The sequence below is a fragment of the Seriola lalandi genome, unplaced genomic scaffold, assembly GCF_002814215.2.
Source record: "Seriola lalandi dorsalis isolate HSWRI2012SDOR001 ecotype SW California unplaced genomic scaffold, Sedor1 jcf7180002054256, whole genome shotgun sequence".
NCBI classification, from domain to species: domain Eukaryota; kingdom Metazoa; phylum Chordata; class Actinopteri; order Carangiformes; family Carangidae; genus Seriola; species Seriola lalandi.
In genome coordinates, this window is record NW_019524809.1 from 1150182 (window position 1) to 1171914 (window position 21733).

Consider the following 21733-nt stretch of genomic DNA (forward strand, 5'->3'; position numbering starts at 1 on the left):
TAAGTGATAAGGAAACAGGAGGCGCTTTGGTTACACACTTACAAATGAAAAACACTGGAAAGGCCAATGAGTGCACTCAATGACCCTTTAACTTCGTAGTATGTACATGGTAAATAAGTAATGCTACCACACTTCAGCACAGGGTTAAACAGAGGAAATCTCTCTATAGAAAATCATGTCAGGTGCAAATATGAAACCCAAAATGCCTTGAGAACAATAAAACTGTGGGTTAGTCAGAGAAATGTGAACTCCAGTAGACTTAAAGCTGCCAGGTTGGGTAACATCAGCCTGACCTAAGCTTGCTGAGAAATTATTCAAGGAATTCTTTTCCTGTGACATTTAACATTTTGCTATCTAGCGTCTTTGAGGAGCCAGTGACGAAAATCCCTTTAGTGTTTTGCCATGAATGTCATCAGCAATGGTACAACGGAAAAAAAAAAATAGGTTATTTCAACCTTGTAACCAGGGCACTTGATGACAGAGAGCTAAAAACATGTAAGCAGCATTCAAGAGCGCTGAGTATATGTAGCTGCTGATATAGACTCCTGTGTTTGACAAAATATATCTTCAGCCTACACCGAGTCTTGTAGTAAATGATTAACGAGGTCTTGACAGGGGCTAATCATGCGGTCGACCACCTCCACTTTAATTTGGAAAGAGGCCACTCGTGAACTTTGATGTTATACAGTGTAAACGAATGGCAGCGATATGACATTTTCCGCTCCTCTATCAGAGTGACGCGAAACTGAAACCTTAAATTAAATCTCACGTACCTTGAAAACGGGTCTCCAGCAGAAATAAATATCCACAGTTAACTTTAATCAATCCAGTCATTTTCTTTAAACTACAGCATAGCAGCTGAGCACAGCCACCAGCGTCTGACTGACCCGGAGAGAGCTCTGAAAGCGTTAAATTGCATAACAACGCCTAAGTTAATAACGTGCTGTTATTAATCGCCGGTGAGCTGTCTGCGGCTTTGGCAGTCCCAATTTATCAACAACACACGACCAAATTTCTCATTCGTGGTCTTTGTGGGCTGTGTCCGTCTATTTTCCAGGCACTGTACTCCACATCCTCCGCTGGCAGTGGCTTGTAAACAGGACTGAGTGGCTGAGAACAGAGAAAGTAGGTCAGCTGGTAGCTCAATACTCGGCTAACGACGGCAGCAGTATAAGCAGTCGCCTGTGCAACACAACCGAAAGAAACCTTTACTGACCGGGAGGAGGGAGCCGATTGTAATCTTTAACACGTGCTTAATGCATAATAGCACCACACTAAAAGCCATTTAGAGTATTGTAATGAAGAACTGCCTATATGTGTAATATGGATTTGCAACGTAGTTTACACAGGGTGTGAAATTGTGAATGGTACGGTCTGAAGTGAAGCCTAATACCACTTGGCCATGGAAGCATGACAAGTAGCCCTTAATCTATCAGGCAGGTCCACATTTATCTCTGAAGAATAGCCTGTTTATTTCTTGATTTATTTTTATGACAAACCTGAATGTGATCTTAGTTATTTGTTAAATATGCAACCCCAGACTTCTTAGCAGCTTCTTAGCAAAACATTTTCACACTTGTTAATACTGGTAGGCCATTTTAAATCTGTGTTATGTCTCTTCATTGTTCATAAACAACTGAGCGAACCTCATTGGAATTATATTAGAACATATCCATCTATCTATCTCATCTGCTGGCCACTAAGTAGCTCCACTGTAGCAGCTGGAGTTCAGGCCTTACTCAGGGGCAGCAGGGTGTTAATGAGGAGGGGCTACCAAACTTGATTGCATTGAATACCATTATTTCATCTTTGAAGAGAAAATAAACATTGGGTTGTATCACCTAGTTCAGTAGTTCCCAACCCTTGGGCTGCAAAATGAAATGAGCTTTAAAAACATTACAAATTCTTAAAAATCGCCTTTATGTTTCTGTTGATTAAAGTTTAATGTTGTTTTGAGTTGTTTTGATAAGATACTAGTATCAGAATCGCTTAAGATACTGTCAAGAATACTGTATTGGCAAGTTCACAAGTCCACCACCAATCACCAATCTGATCCCACGTAATTTATTAATAAACTTTATAGTTTCATACCCAGATAAAACAGCAATTCTTCTTCGCCACTCTTTCCAACAAATAGTATAACATTAATTATTAGCAAAACATCAGCAATATGTTACACTGGAAAGTCAAACCAGTAAGAACACAATGTGTAAAGTATGAAAGGCTTTCATTTTGAGGAGTGGTACATGTTTTAGAACTAGTGTTGGAACTGTCCTAGAATTTTTTTTTTTATGATTGACATTGATATGGCATTCATGTATCTGTTCATGTTCAAGGGTTTAACCTGAGCCATGCCATACAACAATGACAGCAATCATATCACATCCATTCAGGGTTAGGAGAGTACAGCTGTGGTATCGGATCAGTACTCAGTATGGGCCGATACACAAGTTCAGGTATCAGAATCAGGAAGGAAAAAAGTGGTGCTGGAACATCTTTACTGTTTTTAATTGCTTTTGCCAATTCTTCCCCTTTTTAGTAAATAGTTTACATTGAAACAAGACAAGGAGTCTACAGCTCTGTGAGGCTACATATTGGTGCTTTGAGCTAAATGCTGCAGGCTCACAATGACAATGCTAACATGCTGATGTTTAGGAGGTATTATGCTCAACATGTTCACCATCAAATGCTAGCATGGTAACATGCTAACATTTAATTAATTACCATGAAACACAAAGTACAGCTGAGGCTGATGGGAATGTCATTAAATTTGTAGAAATTTGTTCATAAAGCAAAGCACGGGCCAAATAAAAATTTGGCCTGATGACACTCGATGAAAAGTTAAGTTAGAATAATTTATACTGCGGGAGGGATGAATGTCTGCATCAAATTTCATTATTGAAATATTTCAGTCTGGACCAAAGTGGTGGATGACAGTGCCATCCATAAAGCCACAGCTAACAAGCACATGTGGAGAGTGACATACAGTATAACACTGGTCCAAAGTCTGTTTCAAACCAAGAATATCACTAAACTGTACATGGTATAACTCTTATGACACTGATCCATCAGGACACCAGCTGCTAAGCTGTTTGTACATCGTGATTATCACTAAAGGATTTTTCCCTCTGGCCTGTATTGACTTAGTTATATCTAACAAATTTCTGACAAGGAATGTGTACTTCAGTTATAGATTTTGATATTTTGTCACAACTCAGTTTGTGGCTCTTATTTTGATGCTGTATCTCACAATTTCCTTTTCTTTCAATCCTGGACGTTCAGGTTGCATAGAAGAGTTTCCCTAATAGATGGTCTTGTGATAAAGGCCACTTGTCATATGAGTGAAGAGTACAGACAAAAGAGCACATGAGCACCGACTGCTTTGACAGGTCAGTCTGGTCAATCAGAAAACCTTTAGTGCATGTTCTCAATTAGACAAATGGAGACTCTCATGATGGAGATGGTGAGCAATGGCCTGTGAGTACCAACGGCCTGTTTGAACATTTTTCGCAATCAATAAAGTTGTCAAAGTTGTAAGATGTAATATAAAGAAATATGAAATACTGTGGCTACAGTACAATCTGAGCTGCACAAAAATCTTTATTTTGTGTTCTACATTTTTTATTGCCATATTCTTAAAATAGACAGATTTTATCATTAAGATAGCAACTATCAAACTAACAAAATAAATTTTATTGCAAATCAGACAGACACCAGTCTGTGGACATGTGATTTGAAGTCAAGTCAAAGCAAACCAAATGGCTGCCTCTGGCTCTGCCAGTCCTCCTTATTCAATGTTTTACGATTAAAATTACTCTCCAAGAGACCATGAGCTTGAGACACACAGCTGAGACAATGATAGATATGCAGACCACTTGTCTCAATGGCCATCTTCATGTAATGAGTCACACTTTCCCACAGCCGATTCAGACTGCAGCTGTTGCAGAAGTCCAGATTTTGATGACTGATCTGGCTTATGATATTGTACCATTATGATATAATTTTAACCATCTTGTGAGAAATGGTGTCACAGAAGCACAGCCAGTCTCTCTGGTCCTCCAGTGACTTATACCACACAAACTAAATGACCACATCTTTGTGCTCAATTGAGTGGTAAATCTTTTGTACTGAGATGATAACATTTAAAAACTGTGACTGCAGGTACAGTGGCATCTCTTGCACACAGTCATTAACACTAAACATGTGCTGTGTATTTAGATATGTGTTTATCATGAAAGCAATGGCTAATCAATCAAATTGTCTGCTGAGCTTCTAACCAAGCAGCCACAATATGCTTCTTATAGAAAGGTAAAAGCAGACATTCATTATATTGGAGTTTATGAACTAAATAACAGTAAATCACATAGGACATAAAATCCTTGTTCTGCACCTCTGTATTGGTTGAAACTTTCAAACATGTTACATTTCAGACGGACTCAACACAGTGAGGCCACCAGGCACCACAGAGGCCCCCAACTACACTGGCCAAATTCAATTCCCCACGTTGGCCCTTTCTGTGTGGAGCTCCCACTGTGTATCACACTGCTGTTCCAGTTTCTGTCATGTCTGCAAGACATGAAAGTCAGGTGGATGACAGACACTGAGTTAGTAGGTAGGGCTGGGCAAAACCAAATGGCAATAATTTTCTTCTCAGTAACTAGGGTAACTTATAGGTGATAGCTGATAAAAATAACACTACATATAACCATCAGGAACAATAAAATTATTGTTACTGTACCCTCCCAAATGAGGAAATTGCTGGTAAAAGTAATCCAATCAAATCAACTATACGGTAATTGTTTGGCTATTATAAAAGTGATTCAACTCAGAATGAGACACTATGCAAAATATGCTGTCAACCAGAGTAAACTAGTATTAAATTAGTACCGATGCACGTGTCATTATGTCTGCAACTGCGTGTTTCTATAAACACTTTTTCTACCATCAGCAGCAACCATGGGGGTCAACCAAAGCAAGTCATTTGCATCCTAGTTTTTCGCTTCATTTTAAAGCCAAACTTTCAGAGTTAAATGTTGATACAAATAATTGTGATCTTTTATGTTTCAATCAAGAATGATCACTTAAAAAGGTTTTGTGTAGCAGAGTTTTCAGTTTTGTATGGGGTATTCTACTATATCACTACCAACATTTATTCAGTCTGAACAGCTGAAGAAATTAAAACTACCACTGATTTTTCTTTATTTACATTAATAGATACAAGCAAATTTGTATTTTTTGTAATGTAAATCCATGTTTACTTTGTACGGTTAAAATGTTTTCATTCAGCTAGATCTATTAAATTAAATGGGGGCTTTTAAATGTGGAGTTTGCATGGATGGGTGGATATTATAATGGACCTTAATGGTTTCTTGAGTCTTCAGTTATCAGAAAGTGTCAGAAGAAATGTCAACACTACAGCCCATTCCCTTGCAGTTTGATAACTATAAAGAGATATCTAAAAAAAAAAAAAAGCTATAACAAGAACAATCCATAACTCACACTAAAATTAATTTTACTGTGTAATAGCAAAGTGATCTTATATGAACACAACAGTAAGAACACAAACAGCATGAGGCCACGTGTAATGTACATTTTAATGTATGTATAGTTTAATCTACTAAATAAGAAATAAACTTTCTATTCAATAAGAAAGTATAAATGTTTTCAACCTCTGTACCATCATTTGAACACAGCTTTGATCATAAAAATACATGAAGTATGAAGTGAGATAACAAGGTCTGTCTTGGTTTATATTGCTATCAGATCTCGAAGACCACAAGCCAACATTGAGGAACTGTGGTTTACAAGAGCTTGAAAAGTAATCAGTTCTATTTATACATAACATTTGATAGAAATGGGTGCAATAGACTGTGTCACATAAATGAAAAAAGACAAAAAAAACATAGATGATGAATAAGTGATGCAGGAGTTGAAAACTCCTGAAACAGCGTATAATTAGGCCACAGAGCGACGTTGTGGCTCCACATGGAGATGAGAGGTAACTGTCTAAAAACTGACCTTCAACACACAGAAATCATGCAACATGATGTCAATAAACTTCACACAGAACATTCGTATTTACCAACCTGTCTAGTCTGTGATTGCTTTACACCAAAGGATACTAAAAGGATGAGAAAGGCAAAGGTTCTACAGAAATTTAGTTCATTTTAGCAACTCATTCACAATAGTTCCTGCAAAGTAACAGTAATGTATTTGCATTGTCTCTTAATAGTTTTTGTTTTTGCTATCAATTCTTTTTCCCTCAAGCTCCAATAACGCATGCATAATGCTTAGTCAGCCACAGAGGGCATTCATTTTCTTCAACAGCCTGATCAATTCTGAAGTTCTTAACTCAACAATTTATAGCACAAATACCTTCTGCTGTGTAACTGACAAATAATTTCCTTTGGGCCAACAGAGCAAATCTAAAGACTGTGATTTAGCATGGATGGGCTTCTCTACTGCAGCCAAACTTTGTGGCTTGCAAAGATAAGACTGGTATATTTTATCCATGCTAGCAGCATGGCTTTAAGGATGACAGTGTTGATCTGTCGGTCAGTTAAACTATTTGGTCCACATTTGATCAGGATTCCCAGATGATGTATCCTGTTCACATATGTGGCTTTGAGTGAAATGTCACAACAACTATACTGGATGAATGGCTATGTGAGCTGAGTACTCATGTTCCCCTCAGGATAAATTGTAATAGTTATCAAAATGACCTTTCATCCAGCACCATCATCAGCTAAAATTTTTGCTAAAAAGATTTGTCCAACACTTTGCTTTATGAACACATATATGCAAACTAATGACACCCATATAGGCCGCATCTGTACTTTGTGCTTAGTCCAAATTAGCAATTTTTTGCATGCATACACAGAAAACTAAGATGGTGAACATGGTAAACATTAAACCTATAGAACATAAGCATGTTAGCATTGTCTTTAGGAGCATGTTAGCATGCTGATATTAGGATTTTGCTCAAAGCACTGCTTTGCCAAAGTGCAGTTTCACATGCAAGTCTTGTTAAATAAATATCTCACCTAATATGATGTACCTCTAAAGTTGCAAGCTAAAGTGATATCTCAGAGTAACTCAGAAGGGTTTATTGACATATTGATGCAGGGTGAGTTGCTGCTTGTTATTTAACAAAACTGAATTAATGCCAATAGAAAATACATACACAAATTGGTACTAAACAATGCTGAGGAAGTGAACAATGCCAGAATGATGATATAGGATCATTCTGAACTAAATTGCTATGCCAGCAACCAACAAGTGTGAGACATCTAAGATTCATAAAGATCTCCCACATTTTACTGCATTATTCACCATCCGCCTACATAGAGATTAGTTCCGCTCTTTTATGTAGGTCATGCTATTGGATAATGAGATGACATTTAGTGCTGATAAGCAGGCCTCACTACATAATAAATGCTTAGTGTTGGGTTCTTTACATCCTGTACCTTTGTCCAAACTGCTCGCCTTTACATCAGTGAAAAACTGGATTATTTTGATAATCACTCAGACATTAAGCCATATTGCCTCTAGCTACATCTGTGATACTGGTATTGATGATGTCATCGTAGCCCTCTGCTGAGGCACTGACTGTCATTAATTAGACTGTGGCACTGCTGTTCACTCTGTGTTCCCATGGTAACAATGTGTGGTGTCTATTTTCCCCCAACCATGGCAACTATGTCCATTAAGCCACTGGTTTCCATTTTCTTCAGGTCTAGGATATTTTTCATACACAAAACCCATTTGTTAGTCTGATGAATATTAATAAAGTTCCTGGCTGTACGCTTTCATCACTGTAACAACCTATACTCACTCTCAATACATTGTAACAGCAGTGATGCCTATTTAATACTGGGTTTAAAGATAGGCTAAAGAGATGATTTACTTGGTAACTAACTGTTTTTTTCACAAATAAAACCAAAAAATTGAATTAATAATCCCTGTGCTTGATATCAGATAATATTGTATATAAAAAAAAATCTCAAATGAATACTGTAATTCACAGCTTAGAATGATATAGATGTCGAAGATGTAAGATAGCTGAAGCCTTATTTTAGATAATTGGCAATAATAAATACATGGAAAAAACTTTTAAGATTTCCTTATTTAGGGTAAGACTGATGCCTAAATGTTTCAAACATCTGAGCTTTGTCCTCTCTCAGAAAGATAAGAACATCACATCAGCCTTAGATGTTCCACCTGCAGTAACTGAAGAAAATCACCTTATCACAGGAAATGGTGGCTCATTTCTGCATAACCACTCTTCTGTCCATTCACACTGTTGGTTGGCTTGAAGTTACACAATGTTCTACTCAGGGACATTTTGTACCACATAATTCAGTATAGATGGAGCACCACTGGCTACGACTTCGGACCTTATCCAACAGCAGAGCAAGGAAATTGGAAAGAAATCACAGAATGGACTATTTGGGGCATTTCTCACTCCAAACAGCATTTTCTTCCATGGAACAGCCAATAGAAAAAAGGCACTGGTCAGTTAAGAAACAAATCATTGTGCCCCTCATGAGCTGTGCTTTCCCATAAGCGTTGTCCATCTCAACTAAGCAGCAGCTTCACACTAATCCCCCCTTGGGCAACAGCTGAACCCTTGCACTGACTGAGCTCTACCCGCTGGACAATCCTGTCACAATAGAGCCTAACACATCCTCACCTGCTGTGCACTAAGGGAAAAACACATGCCCTTTCACCATGCTCTTTATAACTGCATCTGTGTAAACAACCTGCAAGATACTGAATCAATTACTCATTGAAAAATTACTATTTGAATAATCAATGAATAATTTGAATAAACGATCAAGCAAAAATACCACTGATACAACTATTAAGTATTTTTACATTTCATCTTAACAAACCTGGCACATTGGTATTTTGAAGAAATTACTCCTATTACTCCTATATCCTGAACTCCTATTAAAATGTGATGAAAATCATTGGAGATTTTACACATTTTATACACTAAATAAACACTATTTTATAACTAATAACTGATTAATTCAGCTTATAATTTTAGTGTGCAGTAAGCTCATTCCTGCTCAGTCTAACTGTACATTTTATGTAGGTTTTTTTTCAGTCATTCTGTGTTTGCTTTTTACACTTATTCAACAACATTTGTCAATGATTTTGATGATACTTTTCCCAAAGTGCCTTGTAATTATACATTCACAGCACCACCTCACAGTGGGTGGTCACATCCTTTCAATGAGTAACAACATCCTTTCACCAGGTAGATCTACTCTCAAATTTCCTTATAATTATATTCTTTCAACAATTCTAAATGTATTACGAAATTATTTCAGGCCTTTTATTGTCTGATGCTGCTCAGGAAAAGATGCAATTACCTAAGGCAGTGTGTGGGCAAATATGTGGGTCACAATTCTAGGGCACGGGTGGAAAGGGCAATGCAGCTATTTCTTTGTACCACTGTCTCAAACTCAGATTGTAGGTAAAATCTTTGATTACATTATTGTGGAAGGGTATTGATTCTTTTAAAATTCTACCCAAAGAAACATTTTGAGCTGATATCCAGAATAATATCATCATTATGAATTCATCAGTGAGCATCTGTAAAACCACAAGCAGCCGCTCTCTTATGCACAGGCTCTGAACCCAAATAGCCTTCCACAAGCAGTCCATGGAAAAAATGACCTTATGTCTCCATTCCTATCTATTGCTATTTCATTTTCCTTGTTATGAAACGCTGCCGTCCATATTTCCAGAGCTTCCTCCTGAAAGCACACAAATCTCTGTTGTTAAATTCAGGTTTTTCTTAATAGCAGTTCAGCTTGTAGTGAAAAACTTTCATCTCTTTTAGGGAACAGGTAAATAAACAGCTGAATACTGAATTGCACTATGACCAAATATCCATTCTGTCTAACTTTTCATCCACAGAGACCAAAAGTACAGAACTGTAGACATTTTCCATTTCCAGATAAAAGAGCATTTGACATATAAAGTGACAAATGACAACTACCATTAATTCTTCATATTTTTTTTTTGGTAATTTACATTTAAATTTAACTACAGGACACAAATCCAGCTGTAGATGATCTTTCTTTCACCTTTTCACAGAAAGAAAATATTGTGCACATAATCACAATTGATGTCATATTAAGAAAGTGGGTTGATAGCATCTACATTTTTAATGATAAAAAACTGGTTCATTAGTCATCTGGAAAAAAAAAAAAATCACACACACTAGTTTTCAGAGTCACTGAGTGTTGACACACTGATGCCTGATTAAAGTACAATGATATACAGCTAATTCTGATGTTTAAAAAGACAATCTCTGTGAGTGGAATTATGTGCACACATTATTCGGGATAACAGCTCATACCAACAGCAAAGCAGATTTGTCTAGTGAGTGTAGAACTCATGCTTCACTGTGACAATGATTCATGATTCGTTCACCCTGCTGAAGCACCCTTGAGCAAACCTTTAAATCACCTCCAGCTCTGTCAAAGACCCTGTCAAAGAACTCACTGTAGATAGAGGAACAGATTTTCTCTGGAGATTTCCAAAAAGTATCACACATTTTTGGGGGCTCTTAAAAGATACATATCATATTAATATTTAAAGTACTGCAATATAAATCACAGAAATCCTGAGGGAAACAGAAAACGTATCCACTACACTGTACATGCCAAAGAATGCAGGTTGTAGTATCAGTATGTCTTCAGCTAAATGTAAGTAACTGACACTTCTTCATGTTTTCAGGACTCAGCCTGAAAATAAAACTCAAGTATCACTGTGGTATATGAACTCCCCATTTCTATGGTACTATAATGACCAGGTCTTGCCTCTTGACATCACAGATTGCAGATGACCTACTCAACATCAAAAGGACTGAGGAATCTGTTTTGGGAGTGCTCTTTTCATTTCAGCATCAAACCTGACATGCCCGTTTATGGTCTTTTGCTCTGTTGTGTATTTTACTCCACGAAAACAAACCGTGGTGTAATGCACATGCAGCCAACACCCTGAGCTAAAGATCTAAATCACATCTAGGTCACACACAGGGGCTGGGCCCACACATATTGTGAAACCTTTTTTTTCCCCATCTGAAACAGAAAGTGTCGACACACCTGATTCTTGACAGTGACCTTTTGTTGTGAAAGAAAAATAAAAGCTGAATCCCAAGGCCTTTGAATCAGCTATATTAAACAGAGAGGGTGTCCAGAAAAAAGCGTTGACTCACTGACAGGAGAAAAAAAAAAGATGAATGATGAGATTTCACTCGATACTTAATGAACCTTATTTGTGTTGAAGAGATAGTCACATCTTTGAATAAAGAGAACTACCTTAAAAGCCACTTAATTTCAGGTCACAGTCATAAATTTTGCTGAATGGATATCCTGGTCTATTACAGCAGCATCTTCTGAAAAGGTTTCACACAGATGTTTATTTCATGTAATGCCACTCATTTCATTCCATGAATAAAAGGGGAAGAATCAAATTCACATGATGTGAGCTGGAGAAAGGGAACTTAAAAAAAATAATAATAAAAGCAGCTAAATGTCTAAATCATGCCACAGTGGATCCGAGCCTGAAGCGACTGAGGACAATAACTGTGTGCTTTGGAGCAAGAGATCAGCAGCAAGGACGATGACGTCTGTAGAGGCAGTTATATAACCAGAGTTGAACATTTTGTCTGTCATAGTTACAAGGTTAAAGAGGGTGACATGAATACCAGTCATAGTCTCAAGAGTCATGTGTTACATAGTTCCACTGGCCAAATGTAGCCAATCTCTCAAAGGCAGGCATCATGGCATGGAGCAAATAAGAATGTCCGTGTTGTCTCTTTAGACAAAAGTAAGAAAAAAGATCAGCACACTATGGTAATAGCCCCCAGAAATTCAATAAAATGGCAACGTTTCAATCTGAGAGGATCTTTGTCAGGCCCTGTAGCCATGGAGATCACAATCAGTCGTGTGTGGCCTGACAAAGATCCACTCAGATCGAAACGTTGCCATTTTATCAAATTTCTAGGAGCCATTACCACAGTGTGCTGATCTTTTTTCTTACTTTTGTCTCTAGCTTAACCTTTTTGATCCCGCACCTGTGAAAAAGCTTTTGGATGTGCATCCTTCACACCCTATTTGTTCATAGTGTCTCTTTAGACAACTTTCCTCTCTCAAGGCCTCAAAGGCTCCTGCAAAAATCAACTTAATGGATCTTCACCACCTATTCAGTATTCAAAAAAAATGTGACAAGGCATCTCAGGCCTATAATCCAGACAATTCTAAATACTCACACTATAGTAAGGATGACACAGTAAGTTGTAGTGAAGATACCGGTTTGAATCAACAAAGCTGATCAACATTTCTGAACCGAGTGTGGCCTAAATGCTTTGGTTTTCAACACATTCTACCATACAGATGGATATAATACAATACATAATGTATTAACAGTAATTTGATCTACAATAATTTTATAGGTTTTGTTTGTATGCCAGAACATCTATAAATACAAACACAAATTCATATGTAAAACATAGAAATGATAATATAATATTTGTACTAAATTGCAAATCATTCAAGGGCTATATAACTTCCTCATTCCTCCCTCATGAAACCCACCACACAGCTCATCTAAGTATCTCAATGTGCTTTCTCTTTGTGTGTTTAATTCTTCAAGAGGTACATAATGTCTTTTATTCATCTTTGAAGAGGACTGGAGACTGTTGCTTTCAGGAGAAGAATAAGCCCACTAGCAATAAAGGAGGTAAACACTCATCTACCACCAAAAGGTTGCGGGAGATTGCTCTTTGATTTATATATATAGTTAAGCAATTCTTACTTTAAAAGCTAAACGACTGCTTTGGACTATATGCTATTGGAACATAAATACAGAATTTTATGCCAGCTCTGCATTTATTTGATCTTGTTTAAACTCAAAAATGATACTATGAACACTCACTTTATTGTACTTCTATTACAAAATCCTGCCATAGCATACTTTTTATAATGAATTTATTGAAGGTAGCAATACTTTTTCCATTGTATTTCAATCTCCGATGTGTATAATGTACAGTATATTATCATATTATGTTTGGTTAACATTTCACATTAACCCCCATTTTTGGGGGTGAGCTGATACCCAATAAAAAAGCTATAATTTCAATATCTACTGTATAACTTTCCCACAATCATTCAGGAAATGTTTGTATGTGTTATGTATAAAGTCTAGGAAGTGAGGAGTAATGTTAGGCATGACATTAATTATGTTGTCTTCACCAGAAACTGAAAGTCTCATAATGCTAATATGCATGTTTACACTTTCATCAATGATTCATTTTTTTTGTCAATTTGAACAGATTTGGACATATAGGCAAAATATATGTTAGTTATCAGTCTCTTTTTCTAGAGTGAATAATAATAAGCATCAACAAAATATTCTCCACAGAAGAACATAACACCTACTATAGCCAACTAAATGTATATGCAAAGGGTGGGACAGAGGGCATACAAAACACTTGAAACATCAGGAACTATTGTTAAAGGCTGTTAAGGAGCATTGAACTCTAGTCTGGTTCTGATGAATATCACAAATACTTTAAATGCCTGTTTAATATAGTCAGAGTGCCGGTTTCTCATTTCTCTCAGCTTTTTCTATTTTATTACCTACTATAAAATGTTTTTGCTGTTGCTCTGTCTAACTAAGCATGCATCTAATGTCTAGGTCAGGTATCTCTTCTATATGGGACGACTCATCTCTCCGGCACAAACCTGGATATTTAAGTTTTCATTTTTTTTCAAGCCTGCATTTTTCTGTACAGTTTCAATTTTAAAATGAGCCATATGAAAGACAGGTGATTTTTTTTTTTAAATTAAACAAAGGAATAAAAAACAATGTAAGAGAATATGCCACAACATCAAGTTTGTTATTCCCAAGGGTAACTATTGTCATAGCCAGGTGTGAAAAACAGCAGCAACCATAAAGGTTATATGGTGCCATACAGGAAGCAAGTACAAAGCAAGAAACATGAGAGTTTCCATATATGAGACTAATTCTTCCACCATGAATCAAAAGATTTATAACATTTTCGAGAAACAAACTCAAAGATTTGTTTCTAAAAGAAAAAAAAAACACTGGTGTCAATTTGAATATGTACAATATGAATACTGACACAATGTTAACGACAACAATGAGCTGCTCACACACAAAGGGATGAGACCACTTATGCTTAAGGTAGACAGGGTTTAGTAATTTGCAACCTGTGACGTTAGATTTCACTCCATTTCATGTGTGTTTGTGATGAATCAACATGGGCTGAACATTCAACATTCATTCTATGTGGAGCGTCACTCTGTTTTCTTAAAGAGACAGAGGGAAGAAATAATCCCTTTGCAGCTGCACAGACCTGCACCATTTGTGCATGCCCAGTCACACTAAGCAGCTCTAGCAATATTCAGACTAGCATTCAGTTTAAGCTTGCAGGACATGGCCCACTAACCTACTTTCCCCACAACATGCTCTGTAACATCAGAGACGGAGCTGTGTGTCATCAGTTAACTAACCTTCACCACAGCATAGTTTCAGCAAAAACATACAAAAACCCAGACACAGCACTGTTTAAGCCAAAAAAAAGAATACCAATGATCACAGTTGTGTCCCAAAAAAAGAAATCCCCATAAGGCCTCTTGCTCAATTTACTCTTAAAGGTGAAATATAATGCTGTAAACTGATATTCTTTGCATTTAAATCTGCAGTGGAGTAGAGTAAAATTAAAAAACATGAAGAAAGTAAATGCCACAAAGAACAAGGAATAAAAGGGAGAAAATCAGAAATTGTAAAGAGGATTGTGATACTATTGAGTGAGAAAGATTTTCAGAATAGTGACAAGTCAACAAGTAGTAATGATGTATTAGTCATCATTATGTGAAGTCATAGTTATAAAAAATATGAGATACATCTAATGACAAACTCAAAATTGTGAGTCAGAAAGTTTCTTCATATGACTTACAATGTTTCACATTAACTGCCAGGATTGCTGAGTGGCACCAGAACAATGCCTTGGGTTTTTCACATTCTCTGTGTCATCACAATATATGTATTAGGTGCACCACACTATAAACGGGTAAACTTTACAACCTGATACCCACAAACTATTCTTCTGAGTTTCTAGGTTAACATAAAATACCAACAGCGACTGCATAGACAGTGCACCACTGACGCAGGTGCCTGCTCCCTCAACTAAACAAATTTAATAATTGTGATGGGATGACATATGACACTGACAGTAGGACTACTTGAAAAACTCTGGACTTCTGGACTGGACTGGACTGGACTGTGGGCTGATTGGTTGATTGAATTCGTGATTATGTCACATGGTTGTTGTAGCTATTCACAAAAACTGCAACATAATTGTTAAAAGATTGGTAATGTCTACAGTTCAGTAAATTTGGTTTATTGCCAAGATGGTGGCAAGTGGCGTAAAAAGGTGTCCACACAGTGAGTGAGGTAGCTGTCAATAGGGGGGAGTCACAGTACAGAAAGGATAAGGAACATGATTGACCTCTGACATCTGTTTCATGGGGGTAGACTTTATACCAAAATCGATTAAACCAATTTATCTAGCCCATGATATAAATGCAGATTATTAGATTTACTGTAGAGACAGGACAAAAAATTAGCTGAAAGGAGAAGAAGATAACATGAGTCATGAGGCTGGCCCAAATGTTTAGCAGCATGATATAAAAAGGAGCATATGGTGCTGAACACCCAAGTTCAGTCAGTCATGGAACAGCCCTTCCTGTCCCACTCAGCTGTCAGCACACATCCTCATCACTATTCATGTCTGCTGGGCCAACCTCGGCACTGACACAGCAAGCAAGCAAAATGGCTCAAGCCTCAACATGAGTATATGTAGATGGAGACACAGGATAATCATTTGGACACTGACTTGACTTCCAAAACTCTTTTCAACAACAGCCATTTGTTTTGGCTTCAGGTCCTTGAACAAAGCAGCACAGCTCCCATTGACTTGGCAACAGTCAGCCAGACATTAATATGTGTATAAAACCTGATTTTAATTCAACTAATTTGGAGAGGCCTAAGTAGCATTTTTTTCTCTTTAAATCTCAGAGCACCTTGTGCATTACCCTGTCACATTTAGGCCATATAGGCCTAAGGGTTTAGGTCATGTTTAACTCTCCTCAAATCATACAATATGTATTAATTTTTCAGATGTAATAATGTGCCTGGACTGAATATACCCCAAACCAACAGCTGGTTTCCATGCAGCTATGTCAACACATACTAAGCTCCATCGCAGCCCAACAACGCTTCATTAATAGGGTCCAGCTTCAATTAGTTGCCACACAGCTTCACACAATATTAATACCAGAGAAAATGTCATCCTCTTAAAATACACTCAATGGCACACAGTGGTTCGTTACAGTGGTGCTTGTCTAAATAAAGTTTTATGTAATTTAACCTGCCAAAAAATATTATGTACCTGTGGGTAACGGGCATTTAAACATTATTTTGATATTGGCTAACTGTAAAAGCCTGCATTAGCTAGTTAGTGGGAGACAAACTGAATGTCATCCACTGACGAAACATGTCTATTTTTGAACAGCTGCTTTATTTATTGTGAAGCAAACTAAGCTGAGTAAAGACTGTAGGATAGAAACAACTTTAATTAAACTGTGTTCCTTTCATACGCGATAAGGAGTTTGTTAATGTTAGCTAACGTTAAGCTACAAATAACCGTTACAGGTAACGAAACGAACGTTGTGGACTGAACCGTTAGATCGGATAACACAAAGCTGGAAAGTTACCTTATTCTGTGGAATACGGTTTAGACGAATCCAGACGCACACATGTGGGAAAAGGGGCTTTAACCGGCAAATACCCCCGACGTCCTACATTCCAAAAAGTTACCCAGAGATGAAACTGCACTGCCGACTCAGTGTGACTGCTATCGGTGTGCATAGGATTCCGCCTGTTGAGGGGGAGATCCTGATCCAGCCCAGCCCACATACACACCTCACGTCTTACATCTTAATTTGACCGAGCGATTATCAAGACGCTTCCCGTTCCCTGTCACTGACGAAGGCTGACTGAAGAGTTCTGTGCAGGCAGCGTGTGTCCAGAGTCAGAGTCCCGCCCACGAGCTATATACGACTATAAAGTTATGTGAGCTTGAGTGTGTGTTATAAGTGGGTTTAAATAATACTTAAAAATACCCTTCACATGAATAATAAATGACGAATATTTGTCTTTAAAAAAAGGTGCTTTATACTAACCTTACCTGGCCATGTAAAGCTCAGTAGGTTAAAGCACTGGACATGTTTCCATACATGTGCAGTAGGCTACATTGATGTGTTGTGATTTGTGTGACTCATGCCATGCTGTGAGTCATACTCTCAAAGGCCGTGATATAGGCCATCACCACAAGTTGGCACATGGGCCTGGATTTATAAAATCAATTCCGAAAATGTAAAGTCAAATGTGATGAGATGCATCAATACCCCAGGTTTAACATAATCCAACACACTCTCTAGCGCCACCCTTAGGTCACTCGATGCAATCCAGTGGTGGAAAGTGCTCAGATCCTTAAACTGCAATGAAAAATACTCCATCATAATTAAAATTCCTGCAGTAATAATCATACTTGCGTAAAAGTATTATCAACACAATGTACAAGGGATAATATTTGTGCATATATATATTATTGGATTGTTAATACTAATGCATTCATATGCAAGTAGCATTTTTGTGTTGTAGCTTGATGTATTGGATCTAATTTTATTTACTTTCTTTCTGTTGAATAGTTTAATTTATAACAATCAGATTTTATATGTGATGCATTGTATGTTGATGTAGATTTTTTTTTATCTGCAAGGTAACCAGTAAGTTGTTACAAATGTAGTGAAGTAAGAAGTACAATATGTCCTTTATAAATGGAGTGGAAGTATAAACTGGTGTGGCTGGGCCGTGGAAAAAAAATTAGGTGCCACTGACCCCCTTTAATATCCCAGTAAAACCAGTTAGTCCACAGATCCCTTAATGATACGGATGACGAAAAAAGAAATGGACTGAGACAAGGATTTCCCCCAAGAATACAAATTTATTATTATTAAATATATTATATTCACTGCTGCACCTACAGCATTCGCACAGGGACAGAAAAACGTGCATTAGATCACAGCAGGGGTGCAAATTCTTGGGGGAAATAACCAATCAATGCCAGGAGGGCCAATAGTGTACAAAGAAACTACTAAAAGAAAACACCTAATAAACCAAAGGCTAAGTGCAAAGCACTGTATCAAACACTAAAACTAAGTAAAACAGCTAACTAAACAGACAGTTAGACAAAACACAATAACTAAACTAACAAAATAACCAACAGAGCAAACATGGATCAGAGACAGCACTCTACAGGCTCACCAGGCAGCAGCGAGAGAGGGAGCAGCAGCATCAGGGTTAATATATAGCCTTCCCCAAACAATTAAAACCAGGAAGTAGGCGTGACTATAAACCCTATTGTGACCTGGAAGGGATCTCCCACTACCTGCAACACTGGCATAGAATATACATTTTAAAGTACTTACTTAAGGTACAGTACTGAAATATAATACTTAGGTACAGGTACTTTCCAGGGTGCACTAAAAGTGCCAGCTTTCAGCTTTCATGAGCTACATCATTACAATACGTTTTTTTCTGCTGTACTTGGGATATTGTGTGCAAGATAGACACCGATCATGTTGTCACTATAGAGCATGTAAGAGAGCAGAACTGATTCAAAAGTCCAATGTTCCACAGTCCCCCACCTCAAAAAGCCCATATTTCTCAGGATGAACACATTATGTTGATCATTTGGAAAAGATAAGATGTCTCACATTGTTTCTTTAATTTCTCCATTACATTTTAATCTTTTACAATAGTCAGAGGTGAACACGTTTTGACTGCTTACATACTATAATAATTAATGAAAGATTATAGAATATGCGTGAGGGCTTGTGAGTCAGCAAACTGTTGCACATAATTTTCCTTTAAAAAGAGAAAACAACAATTTTTCCCTTTCCCTCGCTAACACTGATTCATGCACAGGATACAGAACATGTTGTGTTGTGTGAGCTGAAATTAGTCTGATCCTTTTAGCAGCGGCCTGGATTGTTGATGCCACTGATCACTTCTGCATCACTCAGACTCAGCTTTATTACACTATATCATAAGAGCTACTCACATAACTTCTCATTGCATGCAGGCAAGCACAGGGACTCTATTTTAAACTTGTACAGGAGGTCTAAGAAGACTAAACCTGGTGTTTTTGCCTCCATTTTCATGCTCCAAAAAGCCTGAAAAAATTCAGATTTGTGGGTCCTTGAAAAAGAAGAATCGCACAAAGAGGTCTTGCAGTCTGTTGAGACTGAATACTAGTACAGTTTTGTGTGGGTGTGTGTAGCTCCAATCAGCAGTGAGAACAGGTAAGGGAGGACAGCTCTAAAAATGAGGAAATTTCTATTGAGGCTACTAACACGTCTGCAGCCTTCAGTCAACAAAACATTTGTGATATGAGAAGCCAATGTACCATTTAACCAGATAAATGCTCTCCATGACTTACCTTCGAGTTTCTGCAGAGACACAATTGCCGCACAAGGTTATAGGTATTCAAAAACTATTTTAGAAAAAAATGTATATAAGCTAGGATTTGCACTTTGTGCTCAATATCTCACAATTTATCTTCTTCAGACAGAACATGACAGCTATAATTTCCTGATATGTGAAGCTTTATCACACACACACATACGCACACACACACACGCACGCACGCACACACACACACACACACTTTTTGCCAGTGTCAGATAAGTACAAAAAAAAACATGAATCATAGAACATTTATTTTCAGTTTTCCAAATCACTAGTGACATCCCCTTGGTTGTTAGTCGAGACATGTTCTCAAGATTTCCATGACTACTTATGTTTAAGCAAATTAATGTCTGTGAAAAAAACAGTGAAAAAGTAGCTTTTTCAGTTGTTTTTACTTGTTCTGCCAGGTTGCGATTTTCAAGGAATTGATGGGTTTTGCAGTATGCAGGGTTCAACATCAGTGTAGTATCACACATTCAGAAGTGGTAAATGAACTTATGTTATTTTGTGATTTTTAATGAATTATATACTACTATTATAAAGAATGTTCCATTTAAGTTTACAAGTATGGCTATTATGTGTGACCTATATTTGAATATACTGAAATTTCTACCTCGACAATGTGCAAACATAACATTTGTAGATTATAAAGCAAGCATGTCAGCGTTTTCTCAAACTGTATGAATAAATATCCATCCAGTAGTAAAACAAGACTAAAGACTACAAATGCTCCTCATGAGTTTTCTGTAACACTTTATTAGAATGATGTGGCAAGATCCAATATATAGAAGATCCATGCTGTTCAATTCCCCATATGAATCATGAAGTCCAATTCTAATAGATTAAACCACTGGAAATTTTGCAGTGGTGATCTGGTTTCTGCTACTAAGCTTGGAGATGTATGATTTACCACTTCACAATATAACCTGCACCTTTTCTTTGTTACCAATAAGGTCGAGGAGGCCTCTTCCAAAATTAAACCCAGATGCTATCCCCAGAGCGACAGCCTCCAAATAACGCCCTAGTTTCAAACAGGAATGCAGTCTTTTTTGTTATTGTTTTCTTTCTTTTTTTTTGACAATGGACTGATAGACAAGCTTTTTGTTAACTATCCATGTGTCCAACATGTAAATAAGATTTCCCATTTGCCCATCAATTCCATGTTGTTATCTTTGGCGTTCATGTTTAAATGCATGTTTTTTCATTCACAAGTTGACACTGGCTACCTACAAAACAAATACATTTTTTTGATAAATATTGAAACTTATTTCAGCTTTTTAGCTCTTGAATTTCCCGAAAACAAAAGCAGTGAAATGTAGTTATTTATCCTAAAAATGACACCTAATTTCTGTCTGAAAACTGTTAGCGGCACAGTTTATCTATGGAAATATGTATCGTATATATTAATTTTCGACAAAGAAAACAATCCGTTCAGTAATGCACTGCTTCACTGGAGGGCGCTAGCACAAAGCACCAGGTGGTCTGGAACAACTTGAGAAAGGAGGAGGCCATTGAATAGCCTGTTTTAGCTACACATACCTAGCTAGTGTTAGCTAGCCGGCGGCTAACGCGCAAGCTAAAATATCAATTTATCTTAATGACGCCTGTCTTATCAAGTGATGGCAAGAGAACAGTGTTCACAGACTGAAGCTGGTGAGTGCTGAGGTTACCTTTGATACGCGAGAAAACATTTGTATTTACACAGTTTGCAGTTGTGTGTCAGCTAGCGAGCTAAGTAACCGAGTGCATCCCGTAGCTAGCTAACGTTAGCTTGGCTCAACAGTAGTTAATACCAAGCTAATACGCTTCTCTTTCTTTTCAGAACTGTATTACCTCATTGCCAGATTTCTGCAGTCTGGGCCTTGTAAAAAAGCAGCACAGGTAACAGTATTCAATAAGCGAAATATTAACTCATGTCGGTCTTAAAATGTCTAAATAAGCAGCTGGTGCTAGCGGCTAACGCTAACTGTATCTCTCTGTTAGATTCTGGTTGAGGAGCTGGAGGAGTACGAGGTAGGTTCAGCTGCACCTTTCTATCTTTATTCTCATGTCTGGTTTCCGTAATACTTCCTATCTGGCCACTTTTGGGAGC

General features: G+C 37.4%; 2 protein-coding genes across 8 annotated transcripts in view; one reads left to right on the forward strand and one right to left on the reverse strand.

Moving 5' to 3' along the window:
- The window catches only part of npas2 (neuronal PAS domain protein 2), a 43847-nt gene extending 26768 nt beyond the window's left edge, over positions 1-17079 (reverse strand). For 5 of the 7 annotated variants that reach the window (XM_023404722.2, XM_023404723.2, XM_023404721.2 and 2 more), the window contains exon 1: positions 774-1163. The gene's annotated coding sequence lies outside the window, so the exon portion shown is untranslated. The other 2 variants (XM_023404720.2, XM_023404719.2) reach the window with 2 other exon arrangements.
- A 4061-nt stretch (positions 17080-21140) lies between these two features.
- Positions 21141-21733, forward strand: part of brwd3 (bromodomain and WD repeat domain containing 3) — a 15793-nt gene continuing 15200 nt past the window's right edge. The window contains 3 exon segments of the mRNA XM_087173550.1: positions 21141-21294; positions 21464-21522; positions 21625-21690. Coding sequence (XP_087029676.1) covers positions 21261-21294; positions 21464-21522; positions 21625-21690 — 159 coding nt within the window. The 5' untranslated portion in view covers positions 21141-21260.